At 36.2% G+C, this 14,477-nt stretch overlaps 1 protein-coding gene across 3 annotated transcripts in view; it reads left to right on the top strand.

The window, feature by feature from the left end:
• REV1 (REV1 DNA directed polymerase) overlaps positions 1-14,477 on the top strand; it is a 54,692-nt gene that overhangs the window by 10,994 nt on the left and 29,221 nt on the right. The window contains exons 1-6 of one of the 3 annotated variants that reach the window (XM_058824693.1): positions 2,628-2,676; positions 3,442-3,574; positions 4,395-4,452; positions 5,317-5,485; positions 11,102-11,251; positions 13,342-14,054. In XM_058824693.1, the coding sequence (XP_058680676.1) occupies positions 5,346-5,485; positions 11,102-11,251; positions 13,342-14,054 (1,003 nt within the window). In that variant the 5' untranslated portion in view covers positions 2,628-2,676; positions 3,442-3,574; positions 4,395-4,452; positions 5,317-5,345. Of the gene's footprint in view, positions 1-2,609; positions 2,677-3,441; positions 3,575-4,394; positions 4,453-5,316; positions 5,486-11,101; positions 11,252-13,341; positions 14,055-14,477 lie in introns of those variants that run through there. The other 2 variants (XM_058824691.1, XM_058824692.1) reach the window with 2 other exon arrangements.

The following is a 14,477-nucleotide window of genomic DNA, read 5'->3' as shown; positions in this document are numbered from 1 at the left end:
GGTTTTTTTTCTTTAATACTCTTAGAATCATAGAGCAGCCCAGATTGGAAGTGACCTCAAAAGAGTATCTAGTCCAATCTTTAATGGGTAGGGAAGCCTGGTTGAGGTTCTCTGGTGCCCTGTCCAATTGCAACATGAAAATCTCCAGACATGAGGACTCTGGCATGTCCCTGCATTCCAGTCATTGATTGTTCTCACTCTAAAAACTTTTTTCTACTTCAAGATGAAACTTCCTCATGGAGGTTGTATCTGTTGCCACTTGTGTTTTCTGTGGCTCCTTACGAAGAGAGAGCCTCTGCCATTTTTGTAGCTACCCTTTAAGACTGTCATCCTTGATGAAGAGGAGGAAAGTAATCATCAGTTAAGATTCTAGTGTCTCTTATGAGCTCATACACTGATATCTGTAGTATCTAAAAAACCTAGATGACATTTTTATTAATGGTTTTTCTTTTTTCATGAACTTACTCTTCTATGTTTCTCCAAGAATTTCTTAGCCAGAAGTGATAGATGTGAAACACACTTCAGCAGATGAAAAAATACAGATTTTTCCATATGAAAGAAGTTATCAAGCCATTTTAGCTATACACTGTCCTCTGCAGGAAAAAAGTCAATTTTGTATCTTAAGTGGTCATCTAGCTCATCCCCTCTCTTTTTCTTCAGTGCTTCTTAAGAGTTCTGTGGTATCTATTAGATACAACACAAACCACTAAAAATTAATTTCAGAAGGCCTTATGTCATGGAAACAGGTCTGTGGGTAAGAGATGCAGGTACCTAGAGGGAAAATACAGTAATTTGAGAAGGTCTTACTTTGTTTTGGATGTTGGTGTAGAGCTCATCTCCTTGATAAGTGATTGATCTTCATAATTGCACATACAACAGCGAATATGTCAGTTGTGTATCAAGTAACAAGCAACTGTTAGCACAGAACCAAGTGCATAATTATCTTTCTGTGTTTGTGGAGGTCCTGAAACATGAAACAGATACTTAGCTTTTCAAAATACCTGCTACCTGCTTTGACTATAGTTCTGTGGTTGCCTAATCTGGCATATTTGCAGTAGTCAATGAAAATGATTGTACTTATGAAAACTTCTGCAGCTGTGTCGTATTTTGCAATCCAAGGTGGTTTGACTGCATATCAGAGTATGCCTGCTTAGTCCTCTAGGACAAAAGGGAATTAAGAGACAAAAGCTAGGACTTGTGTTCAGCTACGTTCATAAGAAATGGAATGTTAATACTATAAATGAGTTAGTCTCCAAAACAGTGCAGTAGAAGGCCTGGGTAGGAAAATGACCAGAATGTGTTGTTGTCATCTCCATCCACAACCATATGTGCTTTCTGCTAAGCTGGAGGCTGAGTGAAGCTTCTGTGCTCTTGTTACTGGACAATGCTGTGGATAGTCTAGAGACTCAAAAACAAGGATGGAAATAAAAATAGTTGTTCTTCTGTCTATTTGCTGTAGTTTTGCATAGTTTTTAGGGAGGATAAAAGAATATAAATTAAATATTTAATGAAACAGAAGACTTTAGACAGTCACCTTTTTATAGTTTCAGAGTTTTGTGCTGATCCTCTAAGAGCTGATAGACCTAAAAGGCTATTTTGTCTTTTTATTTAGAGAACTATTTTGTTTGAAAAGTGAGTGATGTAATAGCAGGCAGTGATCTCATGATCTTACCACATCATTAATCAATATTCTAAAATCAGTTTTACAACAGCTATAGTAAATATGAATCACTTGGATGTAGTGAACAGTTGGCCACAGTCCAAGCATTGCTTTTTTCTATCCAGGAGTTCTGTTCTAGCCAACTAATAGCTCATCTGGGGACATGGCTGTGTTCAGCTTGTGGTCCAGGGATAAGTGTTTTGCATAGAGGAGAACTGCAATTTGGCTGGTTGGGTTTGTTTATTTCTTTATTTATTTATTAAGCAATGCACATAAAAAGCCCCAAAGAATCAAATCACAAACCTAACTATAGATCATTCTAGGTCACTTACACATCTGGCTTTTCTTTGACCATAAGATCACATTTGGTTTTTTTGCTTTGATGTGATGTATTGCATTACAGCAACATATGCTTGGATGTTTTATAATCAGTTGTAAATCCATTGGTGTCTCCATTGTAAATCCATTAATCCAGTCTCTAATACCAGGAGGTGGCTGCCTGCATTGCACCATGTCTGTGGTATCAAATAGGAAATAAAAGATTGGTTATGACCCGGACAATATTTTGCATGGATGTTAGCAGTTGTATTTAAGAACCTTTTATTATTTCTTTTTTAATAGGAGATGTATGAGGACCAGAAAGAATTTAATAAATTGTAATGGACAGTGAACATTGTAAGGAGTTTTTAATATTCAGGGTGAATAAAGCAAAAGGTGTGTGTGTGGTTTTTGGCATGTCACAGGAACCACAGTATGCATTGCTGCAAAACTGAGAAATCAGATTTTTGTGTGATCTTTCATTTCTAGATTGGGTGTGAAACTCAAATACTTCAGTGAAGTTGGTTGAAAAAAATTAATCTTTGTGCTAATCTGTAAATGGCCTGTAGTGCCATCATTGAAATGGCACTGATGAACGTTTAATTGATCGAGCGCTGTTCTTCCTCTGCAGAAGCTTCAGCATGAGGCGGGGTGGATGGCGGAAACGAGCTGCCGATGGCGATGGCTGGGGAATATGGGTATGTTCTAAACCTATGGCTGTTTTCTAAACACTGTGCTTAAAAAGGGGTTACAGTTTTGTTTTACATGCTAAGCGGCCGCTATAAATGAAACCCTTTTGCTTTACTTGAAAACACATAATGAAGTTTGAAAGAAATTTTTTAATTAGCAGATTTTGAAGTCTGTGTTCACAATAATCACTAAATTTCATTACTAGTAAGTGCAGACCCTTGATTAGTTTTAAATCACCATTTAAAAAATAAACTAAGTAATTTGAAAACTATTTACACTTGTCTTCACCACTCTACATTTGGGCAAATAACTGAGGCACCTAATTTACATCAATATTTAGAATACTTCTGTCCTGTGTATATCTAAGAACTGAAAATACGTGGAACCACATTGTTTTGTTAGGCAATGAGTCACCAATTTAGCACCCAAATTTGCATCATCACCTTTTTTCTTCTTTCTTTTTATTCTGTAAGAGCTTTTTATATATAGAATCTTTTGTATATACAGAATCTTTTCATGTAAGAAGATGATTAAGGAGTCTGAAATAAATCCTGCCATGTTGATAACAAGATGCAGTTATCTTGTAGATATAAGTTTATGGTGGAGCATTTGCTATTTTTCATTTGAAAAACTGTTTTTTGTGTGTCAACCAAATACATTTTGGAGAAATGTTCCTTACCTTTCCAGTCTTATAATTGACCAGTTTCTCTATGTAAACATTAGGAAATAGGACTGCCATCATGGGTTGTGTTTTGTTGTAATTTAAAAACTAGGGTGGGTACATGTCAGCAAAAGTTAAGAAGTTGGAGGATCAGTTCCGGTCGGATTCAGCCATACAGCAGCAGAGGGATGGAAATTCATCAAGTATCTTTAGCGGAGTCGCCATCTACGTCAATGGCCTGACAGGTGAACCTTTGTTTTTTTTAAGGATCTGTATTGTGTCATTCTCATGTTTACCATCCTGAGTGGAAATAACTGCAAAACACATGAATTTGCAGCTAAGTAAATACATGACAATTACTCTATATATGTTTTGTATATTCTGTTGTTTTTCATGATTAAGGTTTTCAATTTAATTTAAAAAATCTGATTCTGAATATAAATATTGCTTTACTGTATCACTTACATAACATAACTTGTAGAAATAGAAGTAGATCTTTGCATGTTTCTATGATCTTGGTATTTGAAATGAAGCCTTTTAATTTCCTCCATCTTCCTACACTTATTAAATTTTTAATATTTCTAATTAGTGATGGTTAGATTGTGTGCCTTAAATTTACATTTGGGAGAATATGTCAAAGTTTTCTTGCTGAGAGTGACATAATGGGTGAGACAGAGCCTACTGATAATGGAAGGAGGAGCAAGAGACATTTATGTGTTGTAGGGACCATCTGTGATGGACTGATGGTGCATGTCAGTTGGAGTAAGGTTTTTAATCTACCATGCTTATGTTCATGCTTCTTCTTATTTCTGTAAAGCAGCTTAATAACCTTTTGGAAACTCCCCAGAAGCCTTATTCAGGGATCTCTGCCAGGAATGTTGTGATTATTATGTAACTGATGCATAGAGCTTCTATGGGATAGATTAGTGCTGGTTTAAGCACAAGGCTCAAATGGATTGAAGAAGGTTAAGGTGGATATGTTAAACCATTAATACATCTGGACTGGTTGTTTAATGCAGACATTTTCTTTAGTGAAAATCCACTATTTGTGTATTCTTCAAGCAGCTAGTCCCTTAAAAGAGTTCTAGAAGATGGTTGTCCAAGAGGCTCTGGAGTAAGAAAGGTAACACTTGGAGAAAGTGTGTGCTATTTTTAGTTAAAAGTTAGAAGAATAATGAAATGTTAGATGTATTTTGAGAGTTGACAGAAAGGAATTGTAACTATATCCTTTAAAAAATTTTTCCTCGTTCTTGTATTGTTCAACTTTAAAAAAAACAACACCTTGTGCTAGATTCACTGTTCAAACATTGTGTTTGTGTTGACCCAAATCTTTTGGTGTCTGTGTGACGCCACTGCAAACATTTTCCAAAGCTAACACTTTTTTCTTTTGTTTTCCCCACCTCTGCTTGCAAAATAAGTACTGTTTTTAAAACAATTCAGATTAGAAAAATTGTTGGTTTTTAAGGTATTCTTTGTTCTCTGTAACAACTCAAGAATAACCTGGTCAGGAACGAGTGAGTTAACTGCTTCAGTACATCAGAAATTACACAATAGGAATTTTGTGCTGTTGCTAAACCCTTCTGATATTAATTATTTTCTGTTGCTTCTGGGTAGAAACTATTCTCCTGAACTCTGGTGAAAAGATAATCTAATTTTGTATTATGTTGGTGTAAAGCATTTTTTGATATAGTTTAACATTACATCTACTTGAATATTTTTTCCTGCCTTCTTCCATACATATTGTGGGAAGCTCCTCTAAAGCAAGTAGAGAATGTTTGCATTTTGAATTAGTGTTTTCAAAACCAGTTTTCTGCATTTTTTTGCCAAATGTTTTTCTGATTTGTTCTTTGAAGAACTTGTTTTTTTCTACAGTAAAACAATAGTTTGCACTCTTTCTGACCATGGCATCATATTTATCAATTAAAGTTATTTCTCCCACTGTATTTGCTGACACTAAACAGAAATATTTCTGGTTTTAATTTTATAGATCCCTCCGCTGATGAATTGAGACGGCTGATGATGTTACATGGAGGCCAATACCATGTGTACTATTCCAGATCAAAAACAACTCACATTATTGCCACCAATCTTCCAAATGCCAAAATAAAAGAATTGAAAGGGGAAAAAGTAGTTCGGCCTGAGTGGATCGTGGAAAGGTAAGTTTACATCTACTGCAGTTGGAGATTTCCCCTTTTGGGGGAAAAGAAACCAAGAAAAATCTGGAGAGAAAAAAAATTAAAGATTGCATTTTGAGATTTTGGTTTAGCTTAAAGTAATTCGATCATAGAACGGCTGAGTAGAAATACCAATGTTACACTGAAGATTTGCTTCTTAGGGATTGTTCTTTAAGAAACTTCACCAAGAACATTGAGAAAGTCTTAAACATATTAGGAAACTGAACATTATCCTGTTAATTCCATTTAATAGCTAACCAATTGACCAGACTTCATCTCAGGATGTTAAATAACTACTATGTGATTGTTTTAAATCTCCTGTCATGTGCATAAGTTTCATGTCATCTGTATATAAAGAAGTGTGTCAATTGAAAAGTGTTCACATAAAATTGGAATTAATCCATTTAAACATTTATTGTGTTGTGACTTTCTAAGAAAATAATAAAAACTAAAGGAAAAAAAAAGTACATTTTATTTACAAAATATTTAAGTTCTTTGGTTTCTCCATGGCCTGGAATATATAGAATCCACTGAAGTGTCCTTGATCAAGACAATAGCCAAGCTCAGGGCAGTTAATGTTGCTTGCATCTCTCTTCCATCTGAGGAACTCACAGGAAATAGAACAGGCAGGACCATGTTCTAGAAATTATCCTGCTGGTGACATGCCATTCTTAAGTAGCCTCTTTCCTAGATAACCAGCAGAAACAGGCAAGAAACTGTTCTGCAATGCATGTGTGAAATCTTCTTTGCAGTTTGCTGATTTTCAGTCCTTTGTATTCAGCTGTTTCATATAATGTATCTTTATGGTCAGTTTTTGAACTTTAGTTAGACATTTTTAGTTACTCAGTTTGGAAAAGACTTCAGATAGATTTTTTTTTTTCCCAACACTTTTAGGGCCTCGCCCCTGTGTTTAAGGACTTGGAAAACTGATGGCAAGTGTGGTTTTATTTGGAATATGGTTTATGTGGTTTTTATTTATGTGACTGGTTTTTTTGGTGCCATTAGAGCTTGCTATGATTTTGACCAGATTGGAAAGATCAATTTGTGTATGTTCAGTAGAGACTTAATAGAACCTGATATATCAAATCTCCTAAAATTTTTATTCTGGTGTCTTTGTGTTCAGGTTCATTGTGGCTCTGGAATATTATACAATAGAATAAGTCAGAAGAACCAAGTATAGACAGATACATGAGTTTGAGCACAAGGAAATGGGGGAATTCACTGTCTCAACAGAACCAGGTTCATATCACAATCTAGAATAGAAGCTAATTTCACTACCATGTCTTTTTTTTGTTTTCCTTCTCCTCAACAGTATTAAAGAATACTCCGTGATTAAATAATTCTTCTCTGTGTATGGAATACCATATTATGTTCTCAGTAGATCACATGGTGAAAATTAGTGTAGTAGATGTAGAGTTTCTGATTTCACAGACTTGGAAGGGACCTTAAAGATCATCTAGTTCCAACCTCCTTACCATGGATTAGGTCACGTTTCACTAGACCTTGGATGAAGTTGCTCAAAGCCTCATCCATTCAGGGATGGGGCATCCACACCTTCTCTGAGCAATCTGTTCCAGTGCCTCTCGATCCTCACAGAAAATACTTTCTTTCTAATACCTGATAAAACCCACCCTCTGTCAGCTTCAAGCTATTCTCCCTTGTCCTGTCACTACACAGTCTTGGAAAGAGCCCCTCTGCAGTTCTCTTGTAGACAATATGATGGGTTTGCAATTTTTTCAGTTTGGTTAAGAATCTACCATAAAATGTTGCTGTCACAAACTGCTGGTAAAACAGTGTTGTTAGATCTTTGGTCTTGTCACCCAGGGTTGCAAAATGAGGAAGTTGTTTGTCTGTGGAGCTTTGATTTGTTTCTTATGTGCATATATTATGATTTAGTCCTTAATTACATGATCACATGCCATCTTTTTTCACTATGGCACCTGCCACATTCTCTGCACAGAAAAGATTGAGTTCAGGTTGTGGACTGCTAATACAGTGACATGGCTTTTCCTTTTTGTCTCCTGTTCCTTACTTATTGCATGTGACTTGAATTCTTTGCTGGTAATGAAATGAATAATTAATTCCTGTCTTTTATTGGTGCTTATCACTATAGCATCTGTCTGCTTTCCAAAGATTAATGAATGTAACATAGCACCGTTATAATGGCTATTATTTAATTTAATTTTTTTGAGAGCCAACTAAAGGACATTGAGGTAAAACACCAGAAATGTTCATAACTTGGAATATGCCATGGAAATGATATAAGATTCTGCAGAGTTACTTGCACAAGGATAGTAAGGCATGTGAAGAACTTTATTGCTGCATTAAAGGCTTTGCATATTCTGAACTATGGTCTAAAGTCAGACTCGAATAAACCTATTGTTAAATGGAAGTAGCTCTACAATTTTGGTTTAGTTAGTATCCCATAGAGATCTTCTGTAACAGTAGTTGCAAAATCCAGTGTTGCAGAGTAATAGTGTGGTTGCTGTAGTGACAAAATCATTCTTTCTGCATGCCCCTTATTGTGTGTTTTTGCTACCTCTCCATGTTTGCAACAAATGAAGAGGATTAGAGGCAGGCCTCCTTCCTAAGTCAGTATTGCTTTATTTGAAAAATACACCATTACACCATACTACCATTATGTAGTGTGGAAAGGTTGTTGTGCAGTAAAAGCCAAATTCAGATTATCTGTGAGCTTGACTTTCAAATTTGAGTATTCTTTTAACATGCTTTGGCATTTATAATCACCTTTCAGAGACTGAGGATAACTAACATGAGGTACCAGTATTTGTGGATTCCTTATTTTGATTTTAAAATCAGGTGAATGTTTTTCCTAAAGAATCTAGTACAAATGTGAAGGAAATAGTTTAAAATACTTTTTAAAAAATCCTATTCTGGTATGCCACCTAGTTTTCTGATGAGGATTTCAAATGCAAAAGAGGGGAGTAGCTATCATTTGCTATGACTACAGTTGGACTTTTGACACAGTCCCCTGTTGCATTACTGAAGACAAATTGGGGAGATATTAATTGGATAGTGGGCTGCTGGCTGAGGGATGTCAGTAGTGGCCCAACTGCCTTGGTCACCATAGTGGTCAGCAGTTCAGAGTCAGACCAGCAAATAGCCACAGAGGGCATCTCTGAAGGGTTTATCCTGGGGCAGATGCAGTTTGTCTTCACTTACAACATGGACATTGGTGATAGAGTGGAAAGTGGCTTCAGCAAGTTTGTGGATGATATAGAAGGCAACAGCTGATACACTGTAAAGAAGGTCTGCCCTTTGGAGAGCGTCAACAGACTGTAGGAATGGGGTGGCAGAAACTCTATGAAATTCAACAAAGCAAAATGAAGAGTCCTGAATGCAAGACAGAATTAGTTCCATGCAACCAGACAGGCTAGGGATACTCCCTTGTAATCCACCAGGACCCTCAAGTCTTACCCTGAAAAATAGCCATGAAGCTGCAGTGTTGCCCTTGTGGAGATCAAGGCTAACAGCTGCTGGTTGCATTAGCAAGACCACAATCCAGACCAAGGCAAGTTATTCTTCCAATTTGTTCAACACTTCTGAAGTTAAATCTGGAGTTGTGTGTCAGATTTTGGGCTTTTCAGTAAGAAAAGTACTGACAACTGCAGTGTTCAGTTCAGAGGAGTACCACCAATATGAGCATGTGATATATTACAAGAGACTGAGGAAGCTGGTTCTGTTCTGCTTGGAGGGAGGAGTAGGATGGGATCTAATTGTTGTCTTTCATTACCTGTATGGAGGTTACAAAGGACGTGGAGACAGATTTTTCTTTAAGATGTACAGCAAGAGGACAAGAGGCAGTAGTCACAAGTTGCAGCAAAGAAAAGTTGGACTATAAGAAAAATATTTTTCATAGTTAAGAGTAAGCAGTGAAACAGGTGCCTAGAGAGGGTTGTAGAATTTCTGCCTTTGGAGATAGTAAAAATTTGTGTTGACTTCTAGTCCTGGGCAACCTGATACGATTTTAAAGATAACTCTTTGGTCAGTGTTTGGACTGGGGACCTCCAGAGGTCCTTTCCAACCTAATATTTTTTAGTGATTATGAATTCTGTGACACAGGGACGGTGAAATGGGTAAAGATGTTGAATGGTACATCTTAACTAGGATTCCTATTGCTGCACATTAATGCAGTTTGGAAAAAGACAACTGTTTGTTTATCTAGTAATGCAGCTACTCCAGTAGCTAAAACTGTGACATTGTGAACAAGTTCTTAAATAAATGTGGGTTTGTTTAATCATCTTGAAATTGTAGCAATTACTCTGAAATATTACCAAGTTGGTTCTGCACCTATGTTCACATGGTGTTTTGAGAAACAGTCAAGTCAGGCATTGTAAAAGCTCAGTTGCTGCATTACCACTTTGTGTACAAGAAAGCTTGGGAACTCTCCCAGGTGTATTTTTAACTCTATTTGGCAATGTTTAATGCAAATAATGTTCCTTTATGAATGATATATATTAATGTATAAAACAGTATTTCATTGATATATTTTTGAGGCTGTTTTTCTATTCCATTTCCATAGAAACCTTACCAGGTATATGTATATGCTTAACTAGTTTTAATTTATCTAATTGGGAAATGTGATCTCCTACAATATTCTCTCTAATTGCAGCCAGAAAGCTCCCAAGGGCTTTTGTTCTACTGTCCAGCTCCCTTGATAGTAGTACAGATTCGAGCAAGAGAAAGCATTCAGATGCTGAAAAACACTGAGCTAAATTATCTTTAAAATCTGACACCAGTTCAATCTTCAAAACTAAATGCTAATACTAATCTGCTTTGAAATGAGAGAGGTTCCTCTGCTAGAAGAAGTCCCAGTGTCTCTGAGCCAGTATGAAGAATTCCATACAAAGAAGAGGTGAAGTGTAGGCTTGGAAGGCTGTTATCTCTGCTGCCAGCCACAGTTTTTGGGGTGGGGAGATTAGTGTTGTATTTTTGAGATTGTCTCACTTCCAAGTGTGTGGCTTCCCTAAGGAATTTAGCAGTTACTCGAGTATAATTGCAGTTTCAGTGGAAGATGAAAAAGAAGAGGGAGATAGACTGGAACACAATAGGAATAACTGGAATGATTGCTGTAGGTAGTTATGGTAGGTCTGCTTGGAAATTATTCTGCTTAGCTTGTCTCAGTGAATTTTTTACAAGAAGAGGTAATTAGCCTTTTGGAATGGAAAAAGTAGTTAATTTTTAACAGTGAACCACATCCTAGCTGACCTCTTTCAGATTCTACCCTAATTTGTTCCATGATAAAAAGCTCAGTCACTATTGTTCAGATAGAATAACCTGGACCACTAAGCAAGGATTTTCTGACTGTTTTGTTTAAATTAAATGTTTGGGGTTTGTGTGTGTCAGTTGGAAAGAGAAATGGATGTCGACTACTGACCAGCACATCTTTGCAAATAGCTTTTGTTGCATCAGTCACCACATCACAAATTACTTTTCAGTTCAATCCAGTTAAGGGTGAGAAAGGAGTTGTGGAGGGCACTACAAGTACAAATACGGGGGTTCTTTTAGCATAGAATGTTGGGATTACTTTAAAATTTCTTAAGCAGTAACTGGTTTTTCCTTTTTTTTTTATTTCAGCATTAAAGCTGGACGTCTCCTTTCGCACATTCCGTATCAGCTTTACACCAAGCAGTCAAGTGTTCAGAAAGGTCTCAACTTTAACAGCGTACGAAAACCTGAAGATGCTGTGCCAGGTCCAAGCAATATAGCTAAAGATCTCAACAGGGTGTAAGTGTTTCTGATTTTGTAAGGCAGGTGCTCATCATTCACCCATAACGAGTTTGCATTTGTAAATAGCTTTTTTAAAGCTCATTTCAGCTTTGTGAGAGGCATTTCTGCTTTGTAAGCTCTGAGGTGCTGAAATTTAAAAGTAAGGTATAGCCATATAAATAGTTAAGGAAAGACTCCAAGGCTTATCTCTAGTCTTTGGACCACAGTTTGTTTGATAATATGACCTAGGAGTCCTAGGATGTAATATATCGGTATGGAAGCAACAGGCATGCATTAAAGAATTCTGATAGGTGACACTGAAAAGTGAGTCTTTATTTCAAAAATAAAAAGCTGGTGACTGCTTTTGCTAAAGGTGCCTTGGAATGAATATAAATGCATACTAGTGCTTAATCTCTTTCTTTAGCCTCTTAAAAAAGAAAAAGGAAGTCATGGCATACATTATGTATGCTAACACCAAGGTTTAAGTCATGCTTGAGAGAGAAGATGGATTGAAAAATGAAATTACAATATTAGAAAGTATCCTAAGGCACCTAAGAACTTGAGAGGAGACTTGAAGAGAAAGCATCAGTAAAACTTTTTAACTGGCAGAAGAATTGGAATTTGGAAAGGAACATTCCACTTGAACTCTTCCAGATTTTTTTTTTTAATAAGAAAAAGATTTCTGCATCTTTTTCAGAAATACATGTTTGTTTTTTATAGGCAAGAATAATAACTTATTATAATAATTATATATATATAAAATAATTATAGAATTTTTTAGGTTGGAAAAGATACCTGGATGTCATCTGGTTCCACACTACTGCTCAAGCAGGGCTAAGGATACTGTGCAAGATACTATACTTTCTGATTTTTCCTGGTGATCTGAGTTCTTTCACAGTCTGCTGATTTTTTGACAATCCAGTCACGCATAATGCTGAGGATACTTCACCACATGAGTAGGATTTGTCTACACTTAGGAAAATAAAACTAGTCTCAAAAAATTAATATCTTAAGTAGGATTTCATACCCATATTTTACAATGAGTGGTAAAATCATCATCACCTCTTACTATTGCATTGTTAAAGATTTTTTTAAATGAGAAGAATATTCAGACTTCCCAAAATGTCAATGCAGTCTGAAAAACATGACCTTAAAAGCCTGCCTATCCACTAAGTGTGTGCCACTTAATATATCATTTTCAACCACACAATTCTTCAAAAATACTATCTTTACTGCAATTTATATTTGGATAATCTTAACCAAATTGTTTTCATGCTTGAGTTTCTGGTTTCAGTAGCATACTGAATAGCTAATCTTTTCCCACTTTCTTTTGTATACTTAAATTGCTAGCTTTGGGAGCTGGGAGTGATGGTTGGGCTTGTGGGTTTTTTTTTCCAGCAGATCAAGACTGTGTAGAATTCTTAAAGACTTTTCATTTCCAGAGTTAATTTTTTGAATGGAAGCTTTGTCTTTGTGCTAGTGTGCATGTGGCAGAATACTTTGGTTTATATGCTTAAAAGCTGAAAATTAGTTTGTTTGTGGTTTTTATCAAAGCTAAGTGATTTCTAGAGCTTGAATAGATTTTTTTCATGATGAAAAAATGAAATGAATCTATAACATGAATCTAAAATAATTTCCTAAAAAATAATTCTTTGTATATACTTTCTTATTTCTTTTTGTTTGTTTATAACTAATTAAGGAAAATCGCATCTCTTGGTAAAAGGACAGCTCCTTCTGATGGTTTGTGTATTCCTGCAACATTCATGCTGTGTGTGGCAGTACAGTTCTGTTAACAAACAAATAATTACTGTAATTCAGTGGGAGCCTGCCTGCCAGATTAAAGGCCTTGGAAATAGCTTTTCTAATGTGAGCACGGTCACTCCTGTGTAAACTCCTAGTTAATATTACATGAAATCTCTAAAATCTTTGGTATGGTGTTATATTTTGTGCTGTTGAGAGGATGTGGCTCAGAATTTGAGATAATTGTCTTGGTAATGTAACTGAAGTATAAATTGAGAACAGTTCATAAGAAAAAGCTTGAAATTACATATAAATGTGCCTTTTTTTAAAATAAAAGATGTGGTATTTAATTATTATATCTGTTTCAGAAATCATATTAAAAAATATGAAATGGAAAATGAAATCACACCCAATGGAATTAACAGCTGGAATGAGGAAGAGGAAGAAGAAAGTGACGATTTTGGATTTACAGAGCTGGAGGAGATTGTTCCCATACGGAAACAAAACGGGATTCAGTCTCATAAAGACAGCGCTGCCCTTTTCAATGGACACACACACACTTCTACCAGTGCCTTAAAGACACAGGACTGCTTGGTGCCCTCCGGCAACGGTGTTGCAGGCAGGTTGTCTCCAGGCCCTGTGCAGGAGGAGGGGAAGACTGACAAAGGCATGGTTGACTTTAGAGACTGCACAATGCAGCAGTTGCAGCAAAGCAACAAAAATACAGACTTTTCGTGGAGTCCACACAGGACTATGAGTAACTCATCCTCATCTTCATTTTTGCACAGTAATGCTAAAATAAATGGTGCTCACCACTCAACTGTTCAGGGGCCTTCAAGCACAAAAAGCACTTCTGGACCTGCTCCTAGCAAGGCAGCTTCCTTACCTGTGTCTAAACCTTCAGATTGTAGTTTTATTTCTGACTTTTATTCACATTCAAGACTGCATCATATATCAACATGGAAGTGTGAATTGACAGAGTTTGTCAACAGCCTGCAGAGAAAAAACAGCGGTGTCTTTCCAGGAAGGGAAAAAGTTAAAAAATGGAAAACAGGCAGGTCTGCACTTAAAACTGACACAGGTAGATACTTGTTTAAGAAGGTTTATGTTAAGAAGATGCCTTATATCTCCGTACATTAAATGTTCAAATGAGACTACATAGTTTAGTATTGAGTATTCATATTATAGTCAGACTATCTGGAAAAACTTGATGACTTTGGTGCAGTGAACGCTAATGGATGCACGTGCTTTTGGCTTTGTTGGGTTTTTTAAACTTAAAATGTTACTTAATGCGATACTCTGGTCTATATTCAATTCTTCCTTGTAGAAATAGTATTTCTGGCTTTACCAAGATATATGGATTCATAAGGGAGAAAAATACTATGTACATCTAATACACAAATCTGTAGTTGCTTTGTGAAAATCTGCAGGGGGGAAAAAAAGAGAAGAAAAAATCCTTACTGTTCAGCATGAGCATTTGAAAGATGAGTAACATTTGGACGTG

Source organism: Ammospiza caudacuta, chromosome 2 (assembly GCF_027887145.1).
Source record: "Ammospiza caudacuta isolate bAmmCau1 chromosome 2, bAmmCau1.pri, whole genome shotgun sequence".
Classification (NCBI taxonomy): Eukaryota; Metazoa; Chordata; class Aves; order Passeriformes; family Passerellidae; genus Ammospiza; species Ammospiza caudacuta.
This window is presented reverse-complemented; position numbering and strand designations above follow the sequence as displayed.